Genomic DNA, 23,677 nt, shown 5'->3' on the forward strand with positions numbered 1-23,677 from the left:
TGAAAAAAATGGCCTCAAGATTAGTAGAAAGAAAACTGAACATATGTCGTGTGTGTTTGATGGCACTTCCGACGCCAGCAACTTTGAGATCTACATCGGCGCAACAAAAATCCCTACTGTGTGCCAGTTCAAATACTTAGGATCCATTATCAGCAACGATGGCAAGATCGATAAAGATGTCACACATAGAACCACAGTAGGTTGGCAAAAATGGAGAGAACTGACTGGCGTAATATGCGATAAGAAAATGCCAATAAAAGTAAAAGGGAAAATCTATAAAAGTGCAATAAGACCCGCTCTCTTATACGGCTCGGAATGCTGGGCAACATGTAAACAACAAATAAATAAAATGCATGTTACAGAAATGCGCATGTTACGCTGGTCAGGAGGAGTCACACTGTTGGATAAAATCCGTAACGACTTTATTAGAGGGAGTTTCAAAGTCGCACCAATATCTGATAAACTTAAAGAAAATCGTCTCCGGTGGTACGGGCATATTCTACGTCGCCCAGAAGATCATATGGTTAAGATAGCCCTAAATATGCCGACACAAAAACGAGGAAAAGGAAGACCACCTGCCACCTGGCTGACGACAGTCGAAAAAGACATGAAAGATGTAAATACAGACGCTGAAATAGCCAAAAATCGTGGATTATGGAGGAAAAGGACAAGAAAGGCCGACCCCAAGTAAATGGGAAAAGGTCAAGGAGGAAGAAGAAGAAGAAGAAGATTCAGTTTTTTTTTAATGGTAGAAACATGAGGAACTGTTATTGCAAAATTTAGAGACAGACAGGGCTCGTGAGGGCTAGACGTTGCTCGTGAAGACGCTGACCACAGGGAATAGGTTCTTAACTGGCGACTTCATACGGAAATAGAGCCTAGGAAATACCTCCTACAAGCTGTACTGACGGTCTGCTCAGGATCGTAGAATAAAAGAACTAAAGACTGAAATTGAACGAGGATTCTTGTGATAGGTCTTTGAACCTGTATTAGAGAACACCTTTTAGCTAAGCTAATATGATGAATAGCGCAACAAAAGGAGCAAAACTATTGTTTTTCACCTGAACTTATACGAAACTAATGATCTGGCCGACTAGCCGACTAGTCGGCCGACTAATCGGCCATTCGAGCGCCGATTAGTCGGCTAGTCGGCTAGTCGGCCAAATCAATAGTCGGTACATCACTAGTTATATACAACTTTTTGGTAAGACTCACCATATTCATGTATTAACTTGTTGAAGTTCATTATAAGTTAGTACGTGATAGTACTGAAAAAAATCTTATACGGAAAATAAGCTTGCAAGGTTATTGTCCTGAATGATTTCTTTTAGTACTATCACGTACTATGTTATATTGATCTTCTGCAAGTTTTTCAACGGTTAAATTTTGTCGAAGTTCGTCTAGCCATAGCATGAATATGGTGCGTCGTATCAAAAAAACGAATATAACCTTTTTTGTTTAGAATTTAATAGGGAACATTTCTTTCATTGACACTTTTTTCCTATATTGTATACTTTCCCCAAAAAACAAAAAAAACTCCCAATCGGGACATATTTATGCTAACAGGGGGGGTTGCGTCAGGGGGAGGGGACGGGACGCTAGCCTGCGTAAAGCACCATACCCAAAGGTATCATACTACATTCATAGAATGCTGGCTATAATTAGTTTTTCAAAAAACACAATTTGACCGAATTAATAATAATTCCCCGGTTACTAACACGGCTACATGACTGTGTAGCCGTAGCGAAGTTTTTATTTTTTACTAATTTAAAAAAATATATTTCGAGTAAAATAGTGTTTCACAAAACGCTGCGAAATATTATTTCATGACAGGAAAACTTTTAAAGACAAATTAGTTTTTCATCATCATAATTCATAATAAAACAAAAACGTAAGTTGGTAAATTAACTATTTATTTCTACTTTTATGACTGTCATTTTATATACAATTCTTTGGATTAATAACACACTGGACGTTTCTTCTCTCTCCTTTTAGTGTTTAGGCACTTGGTTCTTATAGCTAGGGTAGTATTCCTTAACGTTGTAGAAGTTGGCGTATTCCTCTCCCTCGTGGTAGATGAACACATCCTCGTAGTAGATGTTGGGCTGCTTGAAGTAAGTCTCATACACGGGGCGGTCGAAGGGATAAGACATGGGCTTCATGTCAGGGAAGTAAGCCTTGTACTCTTCCATCTCCTTAGGCAGAGGAGTGTAGGGGTAGACGACAACGTACAGCTGGAAGGGGAAGCCACCCTTGGTACCCTTAGGCAGCATCATTCTCTGGGGCTGGTAGAAGAACTTCTCAGACATATCGACTGGGACCTTTCCTTGCTTGAACAGCTTGAAGAGTTCAACCGCGGGGACGGAGTCCTCCTTGTACAGAGAGAAGTCGCGCGACTGGCGTTCGATCTTGTTCTGTCCAGGGATCAGCTTGTGAACGAACCAATCCAGCTCGACGAAGTTCATCCAGTTGTCTTCAATGTTAAGAGGATAGCCATTGCTGTCGTATTTGGGACCCAGGAAGATCTTGAACACGGCGTCGGTAGCGACTTCAGACTTGACATCAACAGTGACGGTGAAGGGCTTGTGGTTAAGACGAGGTTGACGAACAGAGAAGACGTCATAAGTATTTCCGTCGTAAGGTTTGTTAGCCTTGAACTCCTCGACGCTGTGGAAGATGTCGTTAGTGATGTCGAAGTTGTAGGGCTCGAAGAAGGTGACAAGTTTGTCGGTCTTAACCTCGTTGATCTTGACTCCCTCGAAGTGGAGCTGGCTGTAGCTGTAGGGTTCCAGGTACTCTTTCCATTGCAGGAAATAGTTCAGGATGCGAGCGTAGAACTGGTAGAACATGGGATCGCGCAGAGAGGTCTGGTACAGCTCCAAAGCGCTCGGGAAAATGGTGTACCTATTTATCAAAACGAAGTTTGTATTAAACCACTTCCAACATTTCACAAAGTATTTTCACAAATTACTTTCAAAACATTTCAACGTGTTGAAATAAATAATTTGAAATAATTATGATTGACAGTTATCTTTAATAAGATTTAGATAAGAATTAAATTAGGAATAAATAAAAACAACTTACTTGTCAGTGGGCTCGGGAGTGCCGGCGAGGAGGTGAAGACCGATGATCTCGTAGAAACGTTCATAGTTCTTAGGCATTTTCTCGTACAAATCAACGTTGGCGAACCAGTACTTGGCAACGAAGTTGATGGCCTTTTCGTCACGCAGATCGATCTCTTGGTTGTACTGTAAAAGAATTTAGTTTTGTGTAAAATATAAATAATAAGTTGTAAAGAATATCATTAAACATTTATTAGGAGTTATACTCACAGCCTTGAAGTTGCCTTGCTCCAAGTAGTACAAGAAAGTCTTCTCGTAGGAGTCAAGGTACGAAATGTATTTGTCATTTTCGGGCTTGTTGATTTGGTAATACTCGTTTCTGGAGAAGAAGGGGTAGTAGGTGGACAACTGGCAGTAGTTACCGGTCTCAATGGGCTTGTACCACGAGAATTCAGGGATCTCTCCAAGTCCGTTGGTGAGACGGTTGAGATAGTATTTAGCGATGAGCTGTTGGTACTCGAAGAAGAACAGATCTCCGCGGATTTGGTCATACTGTTTGTAGTTCTTGTCCCACCAGAACGGGTTAAGCGTCTGGAAGTAGTAGTAGAACGAGTTCATGCCAATGTCCTCAGTGAAATAGGAAAGCTTGTCCTCAGCACTACCGGTCAACCAGGGGCTGGTGTAGTTCGAGTAGAAGACGTATTTGCCGTTCTCGTGGTAGATGCCGTGGGTGGCAGCATAGGCGGGGTCGAAGTCACCGTTCTGCATCTTAGTACGGTAGGCCTTCAGGAAAGTCTTGGTGTTGACGAAGTACTGAGGGAACATCTCGTACGGAGCAGATACAACAAGACTGTCGGTGTCGGAGCGCTGGTATATGGCGGTGAATAGGGCGTAGAGGAACTGGCCATCGTTGAAGTGCACGCGGGCGAAGGCGGCGGTCTTGTAGAAGGTCTCGAAGTCCTTAGCGTAGTAGAAGAGCTTGAAGAGAGCGATGGCCTCCTCTCTCATTTCATCGTAGAAGATGGAGAAGGTCTTGTATTTGGGCATGATGCCATTCTTGTAGTACAGCAAGAACTCTTCAACGGCCTTCTTGTTCTGAAATAAAAAGTTTGTTTAAGCGAGGTCCAATGTACTAATCCAACCAACTAGGGAAGAAATCTAGCTATGTGTAAGTATAGCGACGTATTTGGTATTGTATATTAATAATACTCGAGAAATAGGAACGGGTGCTGCCGTGATCGCTAGATTATGGCGTTAGCCACCTCGGCAACTGGAGGCTTAGTTACTCTTTATTTTGTAAGAAATCTATTACAAATTATAATCCTATTAGTCCCGCTCAATTCCTTTACACATTTCTAAAGTATAGTCCCATCCGAAAGAAAGACAGGAGCACAAAATTTTGCGAAATGCCCACATGACAAGTTGCTTCCACCCCATTTTTTTGTGCATGTAATGCCAAGTTGTATGCTTTCTTCCGGTTGGAACTGTAATATGAGCTTACGAGTCGGACTATAGAGTCTGTGCGAAAAGAGAAGAATCGTAGAATATATTGATTCCCATACATTTCACGACTCTTCTCTTTCCGCACAGACTCTTCCAAGTTTTATTTGCAGCAACTTACGGTATAGTTGTCAATGTTAGCCTCGACATCGTATTCGTAGCCAATCTTCCAGTAGTCGGCGTCCTTTCTGTACTGATCTATGCTCTCCAAAAGAGAGTAGATTTTGTCCTGGCGCTCGAGGAACTGAGCGTCAACTATAACAAAAAAAAATTATAATTATATTTTTCATAATTCAATTCAGTACTACTGCTGCGCGGTTATATGTAAGTATGTAAGTTAAGACGTATGGCATCACTTTAAGCCCCCGATGTACCTGAATGCAAAATCTTAACGAAGTCACACCATTTTGAAATTTTCTCCATACAAATAAATACAAATATTTTTTTTAATATCAAAAAAGTTATGGCTACTTTTTTTTTATTGTGCGTTACGACATGTATTAAAACCATCTTTTTGTGCCATACATTAGTGTAATATTTAAATCAAGAACTATTCTGCAAGTAGGCCTCAGTGGATCGGTAGCCCAATGCTATACCATGTGAGCTACCAAAACGCCATCCAATACAGCAAATAAGTTTGGAGATGTAAGAGGTCCCCACGGTCAGATTTCAAAGATTAGGTACATTTTTATGGCGTCCAAAAATCTAGTTAAGTAAGTTTATATATTTTTACACAATTTTTTTATGTATTAACCATGCCCTTCGTTTGTTTTTCTTTTTAGATTTTTGTTTATTATATATTATATAAGAGTAAGTAGCGAAAAACTAATTCCATACGAATTGTTAAAAACTCTTACGATAATTAAAAACTCTGACAGATCCGATCCATATGGTATCTTGATCAAATTTTTGACGTAGGTGCCAATATTAATATTAGAATCAGGCCGTACGTTTATATGAAGAAATTTTCATGTGACTTCATCCCTATTAGTCTTAAAGAATGAAAAAATGGCTTACCAGGTTTAAGTTTCACATCGTATTTCTGCGGTACGGTCCCGCAGACCGCCAGGGCCACGAGAGCCGCTAAGATCAGGACAGTCTTCATCTTATCCCTACTACCACAACTCTGCCGAAACTACCCCAGGGACAGGTTTATATAGCTGATCGCACACCTTATCGCATAGCAACGTGCACTTTGCATATCTCATAATGTGTTTTCGTTTTCATTTATCTGCAACCTTTGACATTGATTACTTTTCGAATGTTGTCTTAGTGAGCTGAGCTGCCAGTGATAGTGAAATCACGTCCCGTTGTTTGTTAAATATTATTTTAAACTTTACGAGCCCCAATTCAGGTCTAGAATCTATCAGATTGCCTGGTCAATATCAAAAGAGTGACGTAAATCGGAATGATGTCAAGTGTCATTGGAAATATTAAAATCAGAACCCCTAAGTTTAAATTTCATTTGTTCGATAGCGTGACGAGCGTTAGTGTTTTCGTTATGTCTATTTTTGTATGGGATTTTGTATAGCGCACCAAGCGAGACGTTTTGGAAACTCAAAATCCCATACAAAATGACACTTAACGCAAACGCGTTTATTCAGTTGCAACTTCAAATATGCTTTATTCAAATAGGCCTAGCAATAAAGCTCTTTCAAATTGTCGTTTACATTTATATACATAGGTATACTTATATTATCATTACCAAATAAACAGAGCATATTTATGTGCCATTATAGTTCTATAATAATATTGAATATAACTAAAGATGTCAAATTGAATCATAAAATTTCACAACAGTATATTATCCAGATTTCAGAGATTTAATTTTTTTTGGCATCCGACAACCCAGTATACATTGACCTCCGATTGAAATATTTGACCTCCGAATAACTAGCAACCATCAAAATCTACAGAATATAAAAAAATGCCATACAATGTTTAAGTTTCAGATCGTATTCGTGCCGTACGGTCCCGGAGACCGCCAGGGCCACGAGACCCGCTAAGATCAGGACAGTCATCTCACCCCTCCCACCTCAACTCTGCCGAGCCTACCCCAATTACGGGTTTATATCACACACCTTATCGCATAGTAAGGTGCATCACATTGCATTTCATATTTTCAACTTACTATTACGATTTCGTTCATCTGTGACCTTTGACATAATTTACTATTTTTTGGTGTTGATAAGAGTGACATTCCATTTCCAACTGCAGCTGCAATACTGTTCATTTTACTATGGAAACGCGTCGCTGTCATTGTCAATTTCCATAGAAAATGAACAGTATTGCAGCTGCAGTTGGAAATGGAATGTCACTTTAAGTTGACCTATCATGAAGATAGTAAAATTCAAGGACAGGGGCGTTGTTTATTTATACCTACTACTATTTATGTATTACGTATATCTACCTAGACTCTGTGCGGAAAGAGAAGAGTCGTGGAATGTAATGGGAATGGGTTCCATACATTCCACGACTCTTCTAGTAAATTGTTTGGTTTCAAAAATGGAAAGTAACGAAGTACCCATAGATTTAAAGCCTGACAATATTATATTTGGCTCTAAGATTGTTAAGTATGTCGCTACAATCAGCTTACATATATCATATTCATATCTCTTTATTGCTATCATGTTCATCAGAATACAGGTGTTACAATAAATACATTATAAGCAATAATGTGCGTACTTCTTGTTTTAGTCAAATAAAATGTATCATATAGCTTAGCTTAGGTTAGCTGGAAGAGATTTCTTTTAGGGATAAGTTCGCCTTTGTACATAACATTTTTATTTTTGTTTTGTTTTTGTCCGTTTTATGTAAACCTGTACGGATATGATGGTCGTTCTTGTCTACGTAACATCATGATAAAACGGTCTCCGTCACTTTCTATTTACGGTGGCTACGGTTTTAAAAAGTGTCAATTATTTTATCACGTGGATAAAGATGGATAAAGCCATCCATAATACGCCGGCTGTTTGATGTGCAATAAAGTGACATACATACATACATACATATCATTGATATATGTGGGCATTTCTATTTGAAGTTATATCCCCGGGTCTCTAACTCAAAAGTACCCATCTCTGTCGTTGGAAGAACAAAATTACCAAGATCTTGAGTATAAAGTGTTTGTATGGACAAAACGACACCCTCTTAATTTCGAACTATTCCATTACAAGTTTAGCCTGTGTTCCCATCGAAGAGTGCATTCGAGTCGAATGTTAATAAAATCGGAGGCCAATTTTGATTTAACATTTGGTTACGGTTTTAATCCTGTTTTGATATGACATACAAGATCAATCCCGCTGATTGATAAAATGTAATGAAAATCGTGCATGCGACGCCTTAGAACATTTAGTAACTGAAGACGCCTTGTCTGTTATTTTCTGTACAAAACAGTCTGTCGATTTTTGCGGGGGGCCGTCAAATTTATGGCTATATGTAATATCAGATAATGAGATAAAGGTCAGTCCATACAAAAGTATGCATATTTGTGCAAGGTTTTCGGCAGAAGGGTAAGTTCTTAAAGCCGACTCCAGTTATTAAGTGCGACGGAAATCAATCACCAAGATCAACCGCCTGAGTTGAACAGTATCATAGTGGTCTCATGTAGACGATGCGAGAACTCGCATGCGAGTTTCATTACATTGTAGTTTTTGATCGGTCGGTTGAATTGGACGTCACCATCACGTCATCAGTCCGCAATGTAAGTGAAATCGCATGCGAGTTCGTGCGCCGTCTAAATCAGCCCTTAAACAGTAGAGCCACAGTACGACTCGCTTTCTAAACATTAGGAATGTCATCACAAACCTCTGTAGAACTTCGTCATGCGCGATTTAGTTCGACAAATGGACAAAGTTGACCGCTTTGTCAGTGGTCAGCTAGTAAAAACTGACGACGGTTACCAACGGCTATTTGGGATAGTTTCCGAGATACACTGATTTAAACTTTCACCATTTTTATTTACACATGTGATGATAATGTGTGATGAAATTTGCACTTAAGTGTCGCTAGGGCTCATTACGATGAGAACACTCGCATGCGAGTTTCATTACATTGCGGGTTTTGATCGGTCCGTTGAATTGGACGTAACAAACAGTCCGCAATGTAACTGAAATCGCATGCGAGTTCGCGCGTCGTCTAAATCAGCCCTTTAAGGCAGGGACACACTTATCCCACGTACGCAACGTTATGCAATGCATTATGACATCTGAACCCTGAAATTTGTATGCCTAGAAACATACTTGTCATGCGTTGCGTTGCGTATCACAAGTATGTTTTTAAGCGTACAAATTTCAGGGTTCGGATGTCATAATGCATTGCATACGTTGCATACGTGGGATAAGTGTGTCCCTGCCTTAACTTCAAACTCGGGTAAATCCATTGGAACCCATCTCAGCAAATATCTACTTTATTACCTTTTCTTAATACCAAAATAGCATAATCTGATAGATGGATTTACTCGAGTTTGAAGTACACGACTCATATACCAAAATGGACGCGCGAATGACAAATAAATTATATCATTTAGATATCAAAATGTACGTCCGAATCGGCCTCAAGATGCCTGCCGTCAAGTAGTTGAGTAAATAGCTACTCAAATATTTATTGCAATCGTAATCTGCAGTTCTCTCTCCCTCCCTATAGTAGCTTTCCTCAATACGGGAAGTGTAAATAATATGAGGACCCTCTTCAGGTAAAAGGCGTCAGAAAGTTACTTACATCTGAAAGAAACCTAATATCAACCATCTCAGTGGCAACAATAACTTTACAAAAAGATGGATTCACTGAGCATCCTCACATACAATGTGCAAAAAAATTGACAACGTATAAAGGATACGCCAAAGGATTTTAAGTCTTAAAATTTTAGAGATACGTGCGAAAGTTCGGTGAGCACATTTAATAGATGTGACAAAATTTGGCGTCCCGTTTGTATTCTCAGAGGGATTACGTTTCGGGGCTTGTATTATGATGCCGTAGGTATATTTTTATGACAAGCATAGGTTTAGAGGTGTTCCGGGGCCTTATTTTTTCTTATTCCTGTTCGTGCTCTCAACGCACGTGATTTATATAGTGGTTGTTAGAGATGGAAAAGACCCTGCGGCGCCCTTTGAATATTCTATGTGCTGCATATTTGTTGTGCGCAAGGTTCTTTATTAGGGTCACAACTGTTTAAGTCAAATGGTTGAGATAAGTTATACTTAGTCAGCCCGTAAAAAGTCTGCAGCGATTTTGAAAGCCCACGTAGTGCAAGTGTCATTTTAAACGTCAAACTTCTATGAAATTATGACGTATAAATTAACACTTACACTGCATGGGCTATTAAATCCGATGCAGACTTTTATTGGTGCGACTCTATGTTTTATACGCTTTGATTAAGATTAATCTATCTTCATGTCCATGCAATTATGCAGCTCGCCGTATGTATCAGGAAAACTTAGAAGTATTAACATACCTGCTTTGTAACTATCGTACATCACATACTAAGCTTCACGTAGACTTTTCACTGGGGGAGGCTAGAGAGAGCAGAGTTGCTTAGCTGTATTCGATTAAAAAATGCTGATCGTGATAATCAGAAAAGCCACTATCAAATTTTGGTAACTAGGTATACAATAGTGAGGTCACTTTGGGGAGAAGTGATATAAAAAAAATCTTTTCATGAACGTGAACCGATTGCATGGTTTCTTATAAAAATTGGTATAATATAATTATACAGAATTTTTTAACTATAATTATTTTCATGTTCATACAAATGCAGCTAACTTTTGTTTAGATCCATGATTACTTTGTTTAATATTCCTTCTTTCGGCCTGATTCGAACTTTAAGTTACGTTAGAAAACTGCTGAAGATATGATATGGAACGGATATAGGTATATATCAGTGTCAGAATTTACGGTATTGTTTGAAGAGACGTCACTTTTAATACTTACATATCCGATCCATGTCGTATTTTAATATTACATTTAAAGTTCGAATCAGGCCGTTTGTCTAATCTTTCTCTGTTTACCTGACGGCTCCGAAGCCAAAAAAGGGAAGCTAAGTACTTTACCCGTATCTAAGTGTATGTCCGCCTTATACTCGTATTCACTACGATAATCAATAAATATTTATAATCATCATTAGCCACATCATCTGCCGTAGATGCTTATTGCGGCATAGCAGCGCGGTATTTCTTGCCACATCGATCGCACACGAAATGCGAATCCGCAGGTGGTAGATTGGTAGAGCACGACCCTTTCATAATCCGTAAAAAGGCAAAATTTGTGTTATTTGAACCATAAAACAATTGCATATTTATTCACGCTCCGACCTTCAAGAATTATTCGAAAACTAACATTCAAATAAAGCCCCAATTTTAATTTGGGGAAACTAATCTAAATTCATTAGGCGCTGTTGTTGAAATATTTGAATAATTTGATTTGGCACTGGCGAGTAACTGTGGATGGACAAAAGGTTATAATTAAAGATGAGGGTCGATCCACGGAGCAGAAAATTTTTGGACAGTTAAAAGCTATAAATACAGCTTTTAATTGTCCAAATTTCTAAAAACTAGCCCATAAAGCCGTAAGGGCTCATTTAGACGATGCGAGAGATCGCATGCAAGTTTCATTAAATTGCGGGTTTTGATCGGTTGAATTGGACGTAGGTCCGCAACACACAGTCCGCAATGCAGAGTTCGCGCGCAGTCTAAATCAGCCTTAACAATCATCGAAAACGCGATTTACGAGTACAAATGTTTCATGTGTTAGTACACCACTGTTAGCCTATTTGTAAATAGGTCATTAAATCGTTTAAACTGAAGGAGCGCCTGGAACCCGGACAACATTCGGAAGACTGCGGGTCACTTCTGGATGAGATTAGCTCAGGACCGGGACAAGCGGCGTATTCGTCGGCCTTTGCACAGCGGTGGGCGATAAAAAATCTATTTTGAAATATTTGAATAATTTGATTTGGCACTGGCGGTTAACTGTGGACGTGGACAAAAGGTAATAATTAGAAATGAGGGTCGACACTAAGTCGGAGCTGAGAATTTTTGAACACTTGAAAGCTGAATTTATATCGTATATCATTGAAAATACCTATTTGTTTTCCAAGGGAAAGTAGTTTAACTCCTCTTGCTTATACAGGGTGATTCATGAGACGTGAGCAGGACTAATCCTGCACACTCAGTAACTGATAATTGACCGATCACCGTCGTATTTAGGTGAAACAACCACACCTTTTCCTCTTTTTTTACTTTTTGGCGAGGGCAAATTTAATTCTCTACAATCATGGTCACCCTACAAGACCTAATTAATAAACATAAAACCTCTTTAACCGTAATGACAGCATTATGATTACGAAGAAAATAAACTGTCAAACTTGAGTGAGATACGAGTTTTCAAAAGTAACCAGACCGTGATGACATTAAATTTGACACAGAATATCGATAGTTTACTATTCTAATTGTAGGGTGACCATGCATGTCGTAAATAAATTAATAACTTTTTTTTTCAACACGACTAGAAAATTAACGTTAACCTCACTTGAATCACCCTGTATATGTCTTTGCTAATTTATATTAATATCCAAGTAAACAAAAAACAAGAAAAGTGAAATTTAGAACGTCGCGAGTACGAGCGTTAAACAAACACGAAATTTTCACCACAACAACGCGAGAAAAATACTTTTGACACCACCTATTCGGAAAACAGCTTTTTCTTCCCTGCTAGGAGGGATCAAAGTGGCACTTTTCCTCCCTGTTAGGAGGGATCAAAGTAACACTTTTCTGTTAGCACACAATTTTTAATATTTTTGCATATTATTTTTTTAGCTTAAGTAATCTGTTTAAGCATTAGATTGTGTCAACACTAAGATTTTTTTTTCTCATAGTTGATGTGAAAAGCAGTATGTGTCACACGGTATCAAAATTATCGTCTTGGGCGTTAACACTTGAATCCCTCATTACGGTCAGGATTCTACTTTAGAATCCATCGCTTCATTCATGATTCAATGTACGCCCTTGACGGAAATATATAATTTTGATCCCTTGTAACACAAACTACTATTGTTTCATCCGCTAATGATGATTCTGACTGTACTAGTACTGTTATAGATATCAAATTACTTACCAAAAGAAATGTCAAATGCGACTACAGTAGTTAATTTATAATTTTCCTAACTCCGTCGCCGGCCAATCTATTCATCGTCCAACAATGAACTTCACTACTAGTTACCTCCAGGTTTTCCGGAATTAATCATTATTTACCATTAATGTGGATACAGGTGAGTGGATCCGAACTTTGATTCGGTGGTTTGTTGTGAAACAGTCGGTTTATTTGCAAAGCGTAATAATTTTACAACGACTTATAGAATAACAATGTTTCTTAATAGTTTCTTTGCTGTCGCAAAACCATGATAATGACAGGTAAGTGGAATAAGACATCTTAACACTTGCAAAATTATTGCAAAACAATAAAGCATTTATTCAGCAAATAACGTAAAGTTAAATGGTATAAGTATACAATAAAAAAATAACTTAAATTGGTGCGTGGAGATCTGCCAGCACGCCTCTTTGTTGAACCTTTAGTCTAGTCACTAATGTGACTTTCGAGTTAAATTCCATTATTTTAATAGAGAACCAGACGCTTACTAAGCATACACGCATTGATACAATTGTTCTCTTAATTTAGCTGCCGCCTCGTCCGAGACGCGGCGCGCACGATTGCTGCACGTGGAGAGCTGCTCGCAGGATTGCTCGTTGAACCTATAATAAATAAATATTATAGGACAATTTTACACAGATCGACATAGTCCACAGTAAGCTTAATAAGGCTTGTGTTGTGGGCACTATAGTTCGTTTTTTTTAGCATTAGAAAGAACTTGCAAGAAGGTAAGCGATCTTGACATGTCTTTTAATTGAAAAACGCTTTTTAAAACTATTACTTATGAAAGCAGAAGAATATAAATGATCGTAATAGATTCATAATTGTTACATATTTGCCGTGACTTATTCTTAATATGTGTTTTTCAATTAAAAGACACGTCAAGATTGTTTACCTTATTTCTAATGCTAAAAAAACGAACTACAGACGATGATATAATTAAAGGTAGGTATATTTCATACTTATATGCATAGAAAACCTCCATAACCCAGGAACTTAAGTGTTTGTAATAAACACCCAAATAAATGCCCTTACCAGGATTCGAACCCGGGACCTCCTGCTTCGTAGGCAGGGTCACTACCGACTAGGCTAGGAGGCCGTTAAACATCACTAATAATCATTTGAGTAATTGAAATATGATCATTTATGTAATTTAAATAACCGTCAGAGCATCAGCTACATGGCGCGGCCCGCGCTCCGTCCGCCACCATCTAGCGGACGCTCTAAAATCACCCAACTACTCGTACAACTATGTACTTAAAATATGGTCCACAAGTTCAATACGTCGTAGGTGAGTCTAAAATATCAAAGTTATGTTTGAGTTTTTTCTTACATAGGTACCCATAAACATTAATTGGGTTGTAAATAAATAAATAATAACCGGCGGGCGTTCGTCAGTGTCAGATCCAACTCGTATCCGAGGTTGGACGCCGCGCGGGCCAACTCCTTCATGCAGGCTGGTATGTCGCCCCTGAAATTGTATGGTCGTTTTACGGATCTTACCTCATACCTACTATACGTAGGTGAACAACACGCGAACGCGAAGCGAAACTATGCGGCGCGGGGTGAATCAATCCTTTGATACCTATAGAAGTGTCTTACATAGGCGATCTCGTTGCAAACGCCTTGGGCCCGCCGCGCCGCGCCGCGTCGCGTTCGCGGGTTGTGCACTTACGTAAGACGCATCTTTAATGCTATACTCCGGCCACACACTCGCATGAGAAGTAGGCAGGGAAGTACTGTGGCCGATAACGAGTAACGTGGCCACACTACGTCTCTGCCTATTTCCCTCGCTACTTCCCATACCACTAAATATCGTCTCCAAAATTCTCCACCATAGTTAAAAAACAAAAAAAAACCATATTTAAAAAGAGAATAATTGAATGGTTACTAATACTGCATAGAATATTTTACACAGTTAATGACTTTTTAAATAATAAAGGCTGTTAATGACTATTATATAAAATGAATCTGTTTACTTTAAATCGATTGTCATTTAAACTGATAGTCTTTGTTCAAGACGCTAAACGGCACTTACTTCGGTATAACCACAGTCCCCTCATTAAACGACTTTGTAGCATCATTTAACTGTGTTTGCATGTGCTGTCTGGTTAATTGTATCATTTCATCAGCGTATACGCCCATCTGAGCGATGCCGTCTCTGGCCGCCTCCACGCACTTGTGGATATCGGAGACGTGTTGGTTGGCCAGGGTGCGTGCGGCCCGACGTTCTTCGTTGCATGATGCTGTGGAAAATTGGAGACCAAAATGTATAATAGGGTTGACCGGTCTAAGCACATATTAAGCATAGCATTATTTATTTATTTAATCGTATGGTATAAAATAGGCAATTTTATACAATAATATAAGTACAAAAATTTAAGCTTCACATACAGGGTGATTCATGAGACGTGAGCAGGACTAATCCTGCATACTCAGTAACTGATCATTGATCGATCACTGTCGTATTTAGGTGAAACAACCACAATTTTTCCTATTATTTAACTTTTTGGTGAGGGCAAATTTAATTCTCTACAATCATGGTTACCCTACAAGACCTAATAAATAAACATAAAACCTCTTTAACCGTAATGACAGCATTTTGATTACGAAGAAAATAAACTGTCAAACTTGAGTGACATACGATTTTTCAAAAGTAACCAGACCGTGATGACAGTGATGACATTCAATTTGACACAGAATATCGGTAGTTTAGTGCTCTAATTTTAGGGTGACCATGCATGTCGTAATTAAATTAATAGCTTTTTTTTTCAACACGACCAGAAAATTAACGTTAACCTCACTAATACTGATACGAAACAGTTGCTTATAATTTACGAAATGCGTAGTGTTAGTCCTGCTCACGTCTCCTGAATCACCCTGTATGTCATAGTATCATACAGTATAATCTTATAAATGTATCCACAAACAATCATATATACACATAACTATATTATCTTCTACACAATCTAAAATAGTGTTAGCCATAGTTTCCGACAAGCAGCAAGCAAATTCATATTGTACGAAGGGTCGGCCTGAAAACCAGCGTTGTAGTAGGTAAGCCTGCTGCAACACACGCTGAGGTTCGCTCCTTTTTAACATCATAATTTTAAAAAAATTATATGGTCATGTAAACATAATATTTTTTGTCTATTTAAGTTTAATTCTAAGCTTATAATGTTTTGTAGCATTGCCTGTAAATGTTTTTCAATGTGGTGTTAAATAAAAATTTTCTATGTCTGTTCTATGTCTATGTCTAAACACCAATATTCAGGGCGCTGAGCCAAGCAGCTGCGTCGGGTGTTAGATGCAGCCTTCTGGTGGCCCTTGGTATGAATGGCCCTCCTTTCATGGCCCCCTGGCGCTGGATAATATGTAGCAAAGCATTAAGGATGACTCACGCTAGCCCGCCGGAGTTTCCGGAGCTTCGTTTTCTATGGCAAGCACCACGTGATGACCGATCAGCCGTCATAGAAAATGAAATGTCGGACGCCTTGGCTCGAGCCCGGCCCGGTCTAGCGTGAAATATTGTTTACTAGACTATTTGTCCAAAACAATTAACCATTGACAATTTTAATAGGTTTAATAGAGGTTACAAATACAAATTATACAAAAGATAGCATTACAGACATGTGAAGTGAGAACCCACTCACTCGGCACATTAAGTTCATCAGCCAGCTTGATAAGCTCATCGTATAGTTTCTGTTTGTTCCGCACCGCCTGGTTGATCTCTTCTTTGATCCGGCGCAGCAGCTTGGCTGTGAACTGCTGGTAGGAGGACTGGATGTTCCTGTGGTAAGCGTCGAGGAATGGCGCCAGAACCGTGTCGACGTATCGGGATACTTCGCTGAAAGAAAATAAAAGTGAAATAGATTCGAAACCAGCCCTACAGTGGTCGAGGCCGGAATCGGCCGGAACCGATATCTTCAGCTTACGCGCTGATTCCTAGGCCACCCGGTCTGCTCTACCCGGGTTTATAATAGTAAGTCTTACTGCTTAAAAACACAAATCATAGTAAACTAAGTAACATAGGAAGTGATTTTAAAAAAATCCTGATATTAAGTAACAGGTAGAGTTAAAAAAATCCTGATACTATATTGTAGGGATGGCCACTTGTCTGTGAAAACGCAGACTGTTTTGGACTGTACCTAGGTATGAAGTCATTTATTAATTCCATTACTAGGTACGTGGGTGCGATTGAACTGTGATAGGTGCGAACATTTGTATATGCGAAAAGGTATCTGGCTCTACGTGCACTACGCGTATGATGATGTTACCTATTAACTAGTGCTTGACGTGGAGACACCTTCCTGGTGGGGGTTCTGTTTCTCAGCTTTTGCCGCATATGGTTCAAATGGTTGTCCAGGTCAACCGGCTGCAGCTGCCACGGAAGGACCTCGAAGCATAGCCCGCCATCTTGCCGGACGTGTACGCTCCTCAGCTTTTGTAAAATAAAATCAGTTAGGTATTTACCTACGATACAATTGCAGAAAGGATGAAATTCTCAACGACCGAAGGGAGTGTTTTAAATCGACACGAGTTGCGAATTACCTATTCGCACGTGTATCGTACAACGTTTTAAGGATGACTCACGCTAGACCGGGCCGGAGCTTCCGGGGCTTCGTTTTCTATGGAAAGCACCACGTGACCGATCAGCCGTGTGACAAGTCGGACACCTCGGCCCGGGCACGGCGTGAGTCATCCTTTATAGTATGAACATTCATGGCCCTTTTCATTTTCGACATAGGCACGGAAAGTGCTTATTCCTGCATACGGGAAATTAGCATCATAAGTATGCACTGTAAAATAAATTATTATAATTGTTTTGGCTTGCTCTTGTGTTGGAAATCAAGACTGATTTAGGGTCATTCAGTAAGTATTATATCGTTGTACCCTGACTTACATGTTTTGCGCTACTTGCACCATTCAACTAACCCGGGGTAAGCGGTTAAGGAGTTACCATGCTTACCAGTACAATTTGTCACTGATTGTGAGTTATCGATTTAACTGCTTAACCTCAGATTAGTGGGATGGTGCAAGTGGCCTTTAGAAAATCTACCCACCCTACAATCACTGCTGGATCCTGTGACCGTCCACGTGAACAAACTCAGGAATACAAAAGGTATCAACATTTCTCGTGAACTAACACAATTTTTACAATTATTTTCTTCAAAGTAGATCTTAACTGGTTATAGTTATCGCTTATCGAACATTCGCTTCAAGTCAGTTCAAACCAGTATAACGGCTATGTCAGTGTCATAATTATTATTTACGAACTTAATCTCGTTTAAATAAGTTTTAAAATTACCTCCGACGTTTCTACGACGGCATTGTCCCGTGGTCTTGGAGATGACTAGTAGTAGTAGTAGTTTTCTCTGAGACCACGGGGATAATAGGATATTTGTTATTTTACACCATGCATGAAATAAAGCACCAGAAAATTTATAGAGAAACGTTAGATACCAGTTATTTTTAGAAACAATTTCTATTTAATAAATCGGATGGAAGTATAAAAAGTAGGTGAGTTTATTGTGACGTCACAACACACGTTTTCATATAAATTCCATATTAGCAAATCGTTTTGACAGTTCAAAAAAAGAAGCTGATTTGACTAGTAGGAAAGTAGCCAATATCCTCGGCACGTCGGAGGTAATTTAAAGCTCACAGGTTTACGCGACTATGTTTAACACAGTTCGTCAGTTAGTAGGTAGTTGTTGGTGCTATAAGTTGTAAGCGGCCATGCACTTTTAAATAATTAAAGACGTATATGCTTGATAAAAAATAGTCCATATACTTAGGTACCAAAAGTGTACGCTTCCCAAAATTCTAACGGCTCGGCCATGACATCGGGCGACCGTCTGCGGCGGCAACCATAGATTGGAACGAAAGGTCCGATCGCTGTTTTCCGCTACAACCTATGGTTACCGCCGCTGCCAGTCGTGCAATGTCATGGCCAGGCCGTAAGGCTAATTTCCTGAGGCGATTCGCTCGGAGCGTTTGGAATCAAAACGACATCTGCACCTGATTGGTTTAAATCTACCTTGCGATTTAACTGTTATTTTAGTATGCAATTACATGCTTCGATGGCTCCACGGAGATTTCTTTGCGCAGTTGAAAGCAGTATTAATTACAATTCGTTGAATATTCCATTTTCTTACGTAAACGGATGGTATTACCGTACGATAGCCCTTAGTATATGATTGTGTGTTTTTTTGCCGCTTTCCTATTTTAATAAGGTATTATCATATGGTCTGAACTTGCTCCTCGTTCTAACTTTGCACGGGTTAAGGACGACTCACGTTAGACCGGGCCGTGTCCGGGCCGGAGCTTCCGGCGCTTATTTTTCTATGACGTGACAGATCACGTGATGCTTTTCATAGAAAACGATGCGCCGAAAGCTCCGGGTCGGACACGGCCCGGTCTAACGTGAGTCATCCTTAAACAAATTATACACCTAAACCCTCAAATCACCTAAGCTGCTCAAACACCGGGCCGACAGGGCCGCGTCCGGGCCGGAGCTTCTGGCGCTTACTTTTCTATGACAGAGGACAGGTGATCATGTGATGCTTTCCATAGAACGAAGCTCCGGATACTCCGGCCCGGACACGGTTCGGTCTGACGTGTTATCTTTAACCCGCGCACATCTCCCATACGATTCACTCTCTCCTCTCATCTACTCAAAGGTTAACTGGAAGAGATCCCTCAAAGGGATAAGTTCGCCTTTGTACTTCTTACTAATTGTATGTTATTTTGAATATGTCTTTTTGTACAATAAAGAGTTTACTACCACTACTAACTGTACTACTACGATTAAATGCCTTCTTCGCTCCACTTCAAAAATTAATTGCAATCTCGAATACTGCAACATTAAAGTAGTCCAACGTATGCGAAGTAAATGTACATTTTCTAAAAATACAGAAACACGAAACCTGTAGTGCTACTTGACGAGGAAAAAATTTCATTAGGTTTATAATTAAATCAGGTAGATAAGTAGCGTCTAGGTCTCAAGTGCCGGACTAGGAACGGACAGTACAATTTTATTTTGAAGAGGAAAGTGGATCGTTCTACAGACAAACGTAGTCAACATTTTCGTCTCTGGGTGTTGACATATGGTAAATATTATTGCACAATTATTTTTTATAACCACAGCTGTGACCTTCTTTTAACTATTCGAGTTTTAAATTATTGAGTACAAGAAAATAAATGGTAAAGATATTTTTGGAAGCTCCTGACTATTTTTTATATAGTTCTCTTATTTTCTTTTATGTTATTATCCAAAGAGGAACGTTTACGTACGGTTGTTTTATATTGTGTGCGATCGTTTTTTTTTTCAAATAGTTGATATTGTGACTGCCGAAAAAAAGAAATGCGCTCCGCACCAGCTTGAGCAAAATAAACGCTATTTTGTAACTTCACTTATTATATTGTTGTTAAAATACAACCATACAGAATTCAGTTCCACCCAGATAGTCAGATACCTAAATAGATAAGTAAGCCTACCTCATTGACTGGATAATAAACTTCTAGGGTCAACCTTATGATAACCAGGTTATTGAAGATGTCACGCTACGTGCGTTTTATTTGTGCAATCTATTATGCATTGTCATAAACATGGTCCAATCAGATACAAATAATAATTTAATAAGCGCCACTTGCGCCATCACACCAACCCAGGGTTAACCGGTTAAACCGTTAACCCAGTGTAACAGTGTACTGGTGGGTGTCATTCTGAATCCCTAACGACGTTTGTCCTAAAGTCACTTGCCCTAACTAATTTGTTCTAATGGGCACATGCCCTAACGATCAATAAAATTCTCATAACGATTATGTTCCATAATGTAAGGTTCTAAAAGATGATTAGGTTTTAGAACTTGCTGCAACAAAAGTGGGTTAGGTTAGGGTTAGAACTGCAACCTTCGCATAAAAGAAAATATGCTTAATAACATTAGGCTAAGTAATCAGTAATTAGGGAAACCAAAATTAGGGTTTGTAATGTTAGGACAACTGATCATTATGACAAACAATATTAGGGAATGCAAAGATAGGAGAAAAGACTTTAGGGATTCAGATATAGATCCGTACTGGTAAGTTGGTAACATGGGTTAGTGAACGCTGCAAGTGGCCATAAGTGACATAACATGGATTCAATCGAATCGCAAAATTTCACCTAGTACGCAAATCGCCTACTACCGTAATATCAGGGGCATATTTTGCCCTATGACCAAATGAAGCCATTGCCCAGCAGTGCAAATAAAACCTTGCGGTCAGTTTTTGGGGATCACCCACTCGTCAGAGTTGGCAAACCTTATAACGCCCTGTACGGATATGATGGTCGTATTTGTCTACGTGACAGCGTGATAAAACGGTGTCTGTCTCTTTCTATCCCGCAGAGTTAAAAAGTGACAGTTGTTTTATCACGTGGATAAATGTGGATAAAGCAATCCATAATAGGCTTGCAGGACTCCAAGATTACAAATAAATATACCTAAGAAGTGAAGCTAAAAAAAATGTCTACTAACTATTTGATATTCGTTTTAATTTGATTTTCTTAGCAATTTTATTGATACTAGAACATCTGTGCCTAATAGGCTGTGGCTACATCAAGATAGCTCTCGGGCACTTAGCGCTCGAAAAAACACATTATGAGCAGAGTTTTACGAGCACGGTTCTCTCGGGAACTCCATCCTATATACCTGGGCTATTCTGGGCTGTTGACGACAACAGGTGAGCGAACAAGCAAATTAGTTGCTACAGCCTGGCAAAAAAGAGTAGAAATTAAAAAGTGGCAACACTGTAGTGTCGTCCCTTTCAAATCAATTTATATAAGAGAATGGGACGACACTACAGTGTTGCCACTTAATAATTTCTACTCTTTTTTGCCAGGCTGTAAATAATACCTGATAATACTAATGACGCGATTCGGGAAATGAATTAGAGATTCACTAGATATGAAATAGTAAAGATATGTGACGTTCCATGGCAAAAGGTACCTTATGGCGGCTGGCGCTTACGCTATTATTGACGCCGCTCCAATATTCAGCCGGGGCAATGGTACCTTTTGCCGTGGAACGTCACATATCTTTACTATTTCATAGCTAGTGAATCTCTTATTCATTTCCCGAATCGCGCCGTAAATATAGCAACGCAGGTAATTTCAAAAGTGGCTAAAGTGCATTCAAACTTTTCGTACAGCAACTGTTTTTTAAACATTTTAGCAATGTTTTAACAGTTCTTTAGAAATTTTTAAAAACGAATCATCTCTTGTCCATGATGCCAAAAGTACTGACATTGACTGAACTAGCATTACAAATACGAACGTTTCCGAGAAAGTACGGTGGAAAATAATTATGCACTATCTGTATTCATTAATTAGTAATTCCTCATCAACCTACGTCATCGAAGAAAGTGTAAATACAACATGTAGATTACAGATATTATTTTCGGATATGATATTGTAATGTTATCGACATTGCATTAATTGCGCAATTAACAAGATAAATTCATATAATTATGAAATCGATAACCGTGTGTATTGTATGCAAGAGATCAATAAAAATATGTGCTGAAATGCGACCCGTATGAATTATCATACTACGATAATGATAAAAGAAGTTCACCGAGTGGCAAAGTAATGTGACGCAAATTTTGAGTTGTTTCTTCGTGTTGGTTGGTAGAATTGACATTAAAATTATGATTTTGAATGATAAATATTTAAAAGCCATCTGTAATATTTGACAGTTAGTATTTTCCTTACATTGGTATGGTGGCTCACTCAGAAGCAGTTTGGTTAACCCTCGTGCCTTAGAGCTCTTGAAACTCTCGCAACGCTCAAGAATTCACGTCACGAACCACCCGCTACGCTCATGGTTCAATTTTGGAAGGTTTCCCTCGCTCGGTTATCAATGTAAGCATGAGGATTTAAACAACAACTTTTCCCCTTTATAAAACAAATAACTATTTGACTCAAACCTAGGAGGGATAAAATTTTAACAGTAACGGGGGTAAATCTATAACATCGTTTTCTGACTCTCTAGAGTCTCTAGTAATAGCCATAAAATTTCTGCTGAAAAATAAGATAAGTACTGCAATAAAATACCTGACGTTGCCAAAAAAGGAATAATTCCAAAATTTGCTGTTTTAGTCGATCGCTCCTATAAACCAGCATAAAGGATGACTCACGTTAGACCGGGCCGTGTCCGGGCCGGAGTTTCCGGTGTATCGTTTTCTATGGAAAGCATCACGTGATCGCCTGTCATGTAATATAAAAGTAAGCGCCAGAAGCTTCGGCCTCAACACGGCCTGGTCTACATCCATCCATCCATCATAAGGTGAGTCATCCTTAACGGAGGTCTCCATCTTGGATATTAGTCCATGTATAAAATTTTGAGTAGTTTCTGATATTACTCCATGTAGGAATTTTGCAATATTGGAAATTTCCAACGGCATATCAGAAGCGGACACGGACACGATTTTGATAACTTGTTTTTAATCAACTTACGTTTGTTTTTTAGATAAATTGTTGTTATTACACATTTCTATATGTGATAAGGCGCTCGTGGTCGAAAAACATGCTCATTAATCCGGAATCGTATGCAGAGTAAGCCCAATTTTATGGCAAAGTAATAAAAAAACCGGACAAGCGTAACTCGCCCACCGAGGGTTCCGTACCTTCGTACCTTTTAGTACATAGGTATGTAGATAATCCTGACAGTCGCCAACTCCACCGCAACCCTGAATGAAAAAGGACCAAACATCCTGACATGTCAGGTCAAATCAGGATACGTCAGGACGTATGGCAACCCTACAGCTTTTGAGGACCATTATGACCCTTGAAAGCAAAAATGAAGATACTGATAGTCTATTAGACAACGAATCGTGGCTCTAACGTGACTCTTTGAAATTTGAAAAACTACACCTTTATACCTTATAAAGGGTTAACAAACCGCCTTGATGCATCAATGTCATAAGACACA

General features: G+C 39.1%; 3 protein-coding genes across 3 annotated transcripts; 1 reads left to right on the forward strand and 2 right to left on the reverse strand.

The window, feature by feature from the left end:
* Window positions 1-29: 29 nt before the first annotated feature.
* LOC134673382 (uncharacterized) lies at window positions 30-725 on the forward strand. Its single transcript, XM_063531352.1, has one exon. It carries the CDS (start codon window positions 44-46, stop codon window positions 689-691), a length of 648 nt encoding a protein of 215 aa, XP_063387422.1. The 5' UTR covers window positions 30-43; the 3' UTR covers window positions 692-725.
* Window positions 726-1,988: 1,263 nt separating this feature from the next.
* On the reverse strand, window positions 1,989-5,695 carry LOC134673068 (arylphorin subunit alpha-like). Its single transcript, XM_063531003.1, has 5 exons — window positions 5,580-5,695; window positions 4,684-4,817; window positions 3,333-4,157; window positions 3,085-3,248; window positions 1,989-2,904 (listed from the first exon to the last, which is right to left on the reverse strand). The coding sequence occupies exons 1-5, from the start codon at window positions 5,665-5,667 to the stop codon at window positions 1,992-1,994; spliced, it is 2,124 nt and encodes a 707-aa protein (XP_063387073.1). The 5' UTR covers window positions 5,668-5,695; the 3' UTR covers window positions 1,989-1,991.
* Window positions 5,696-13,191: 7,496 nt separating this feature from the next.
* Window positions 13,192-17,933, reverse strand: LOC134673389 (uncharacterized). Its single transcript, XM_063531361.1, has 6 exons — window positions 17,768-17,933; window positions 16,982-17,145; window positions 16,358-16,551; window positions 14,743-14,950; window positions 14,086-14,175; window positions 13,192-13,306 (listed from the first exon to the last, which is right to left on the reverse strand). Exons 1-6 carry the CDS (start codon window positions 17,834-17,836, stop codon window positions 13,192-13,194), a joined length of 840 nt encoding a protein of 279 aa, XP_063387431.1. The 5' UTR covers window positions 17,837-17,933.
* Window positions 17,934-23,677: the final 5,744 nt, after the last annotated feature.

Source organism: Cydia fagiglandana, chromosome 18, assembly GCF_963556715.1.
Source record: "Cydia fagiglandana chromosome 18, ilCydFagi1.1, whole genome shotgun sequence".
Taxonomy (NCBI): Eukaryota; Metazoa; Arthropoda; class Insecta; order Lepidoptera; family Tortricidae; genus Cydia; species Cydia fagiglandana.

Bases quoted from the DNA above. Each gene is read 5' to 3' on its own strand.
- LOC134673382 (XM_063531352.1), top strand. From the start codon at position 44: ATGTCGTGTGTGTTTGATGGCACTTCCGACGCCAGCAACTTTGAGATC.
- LOC134673068 (XM_063531003.1), bottom strand. From the start codon at position 5,667: ATGAAGACTGTCCTGATCTTAGCGGCTCTCGTGGCCCTGGCGGTCTGC. The intron at 4,818-5,579 runs GTAAGCCATTTT...TTTTTGTTATAG, and splicing joins CGATGTGAAACTTAAACCTG to TTGACGCTCAGTTCCTCGAG. The intron at 4,158-4,683 runs GTAAGTTGCTGC...TTTTTATTTCAG, and splicing joins CTAACATTGACAACTATACC to AACAAGAAGGCCGTTGAAGA.
- LOC134673389 (XM_063531361.1), bottom strand. From the start codon at position 17,836: ATGTTGATACCTTTTGTATTCCTGAGTTTGTTCACGTGGACGGTCACA. The intron at 16,552-16,981 runs GTAACATCATCA...ATTTTCTTTCAG, and splicing joins CGTCAAGCACTAGTTAATAG to CGAAGTATCCCGATACGTCG. The intron at 14,176-14,742 runs GTAAGTGCCGTT...ATACAATTTCAG, and splicing joins GGGACTGTGGTTATACCGAA to GGGCGACATACCAGCCTGCA.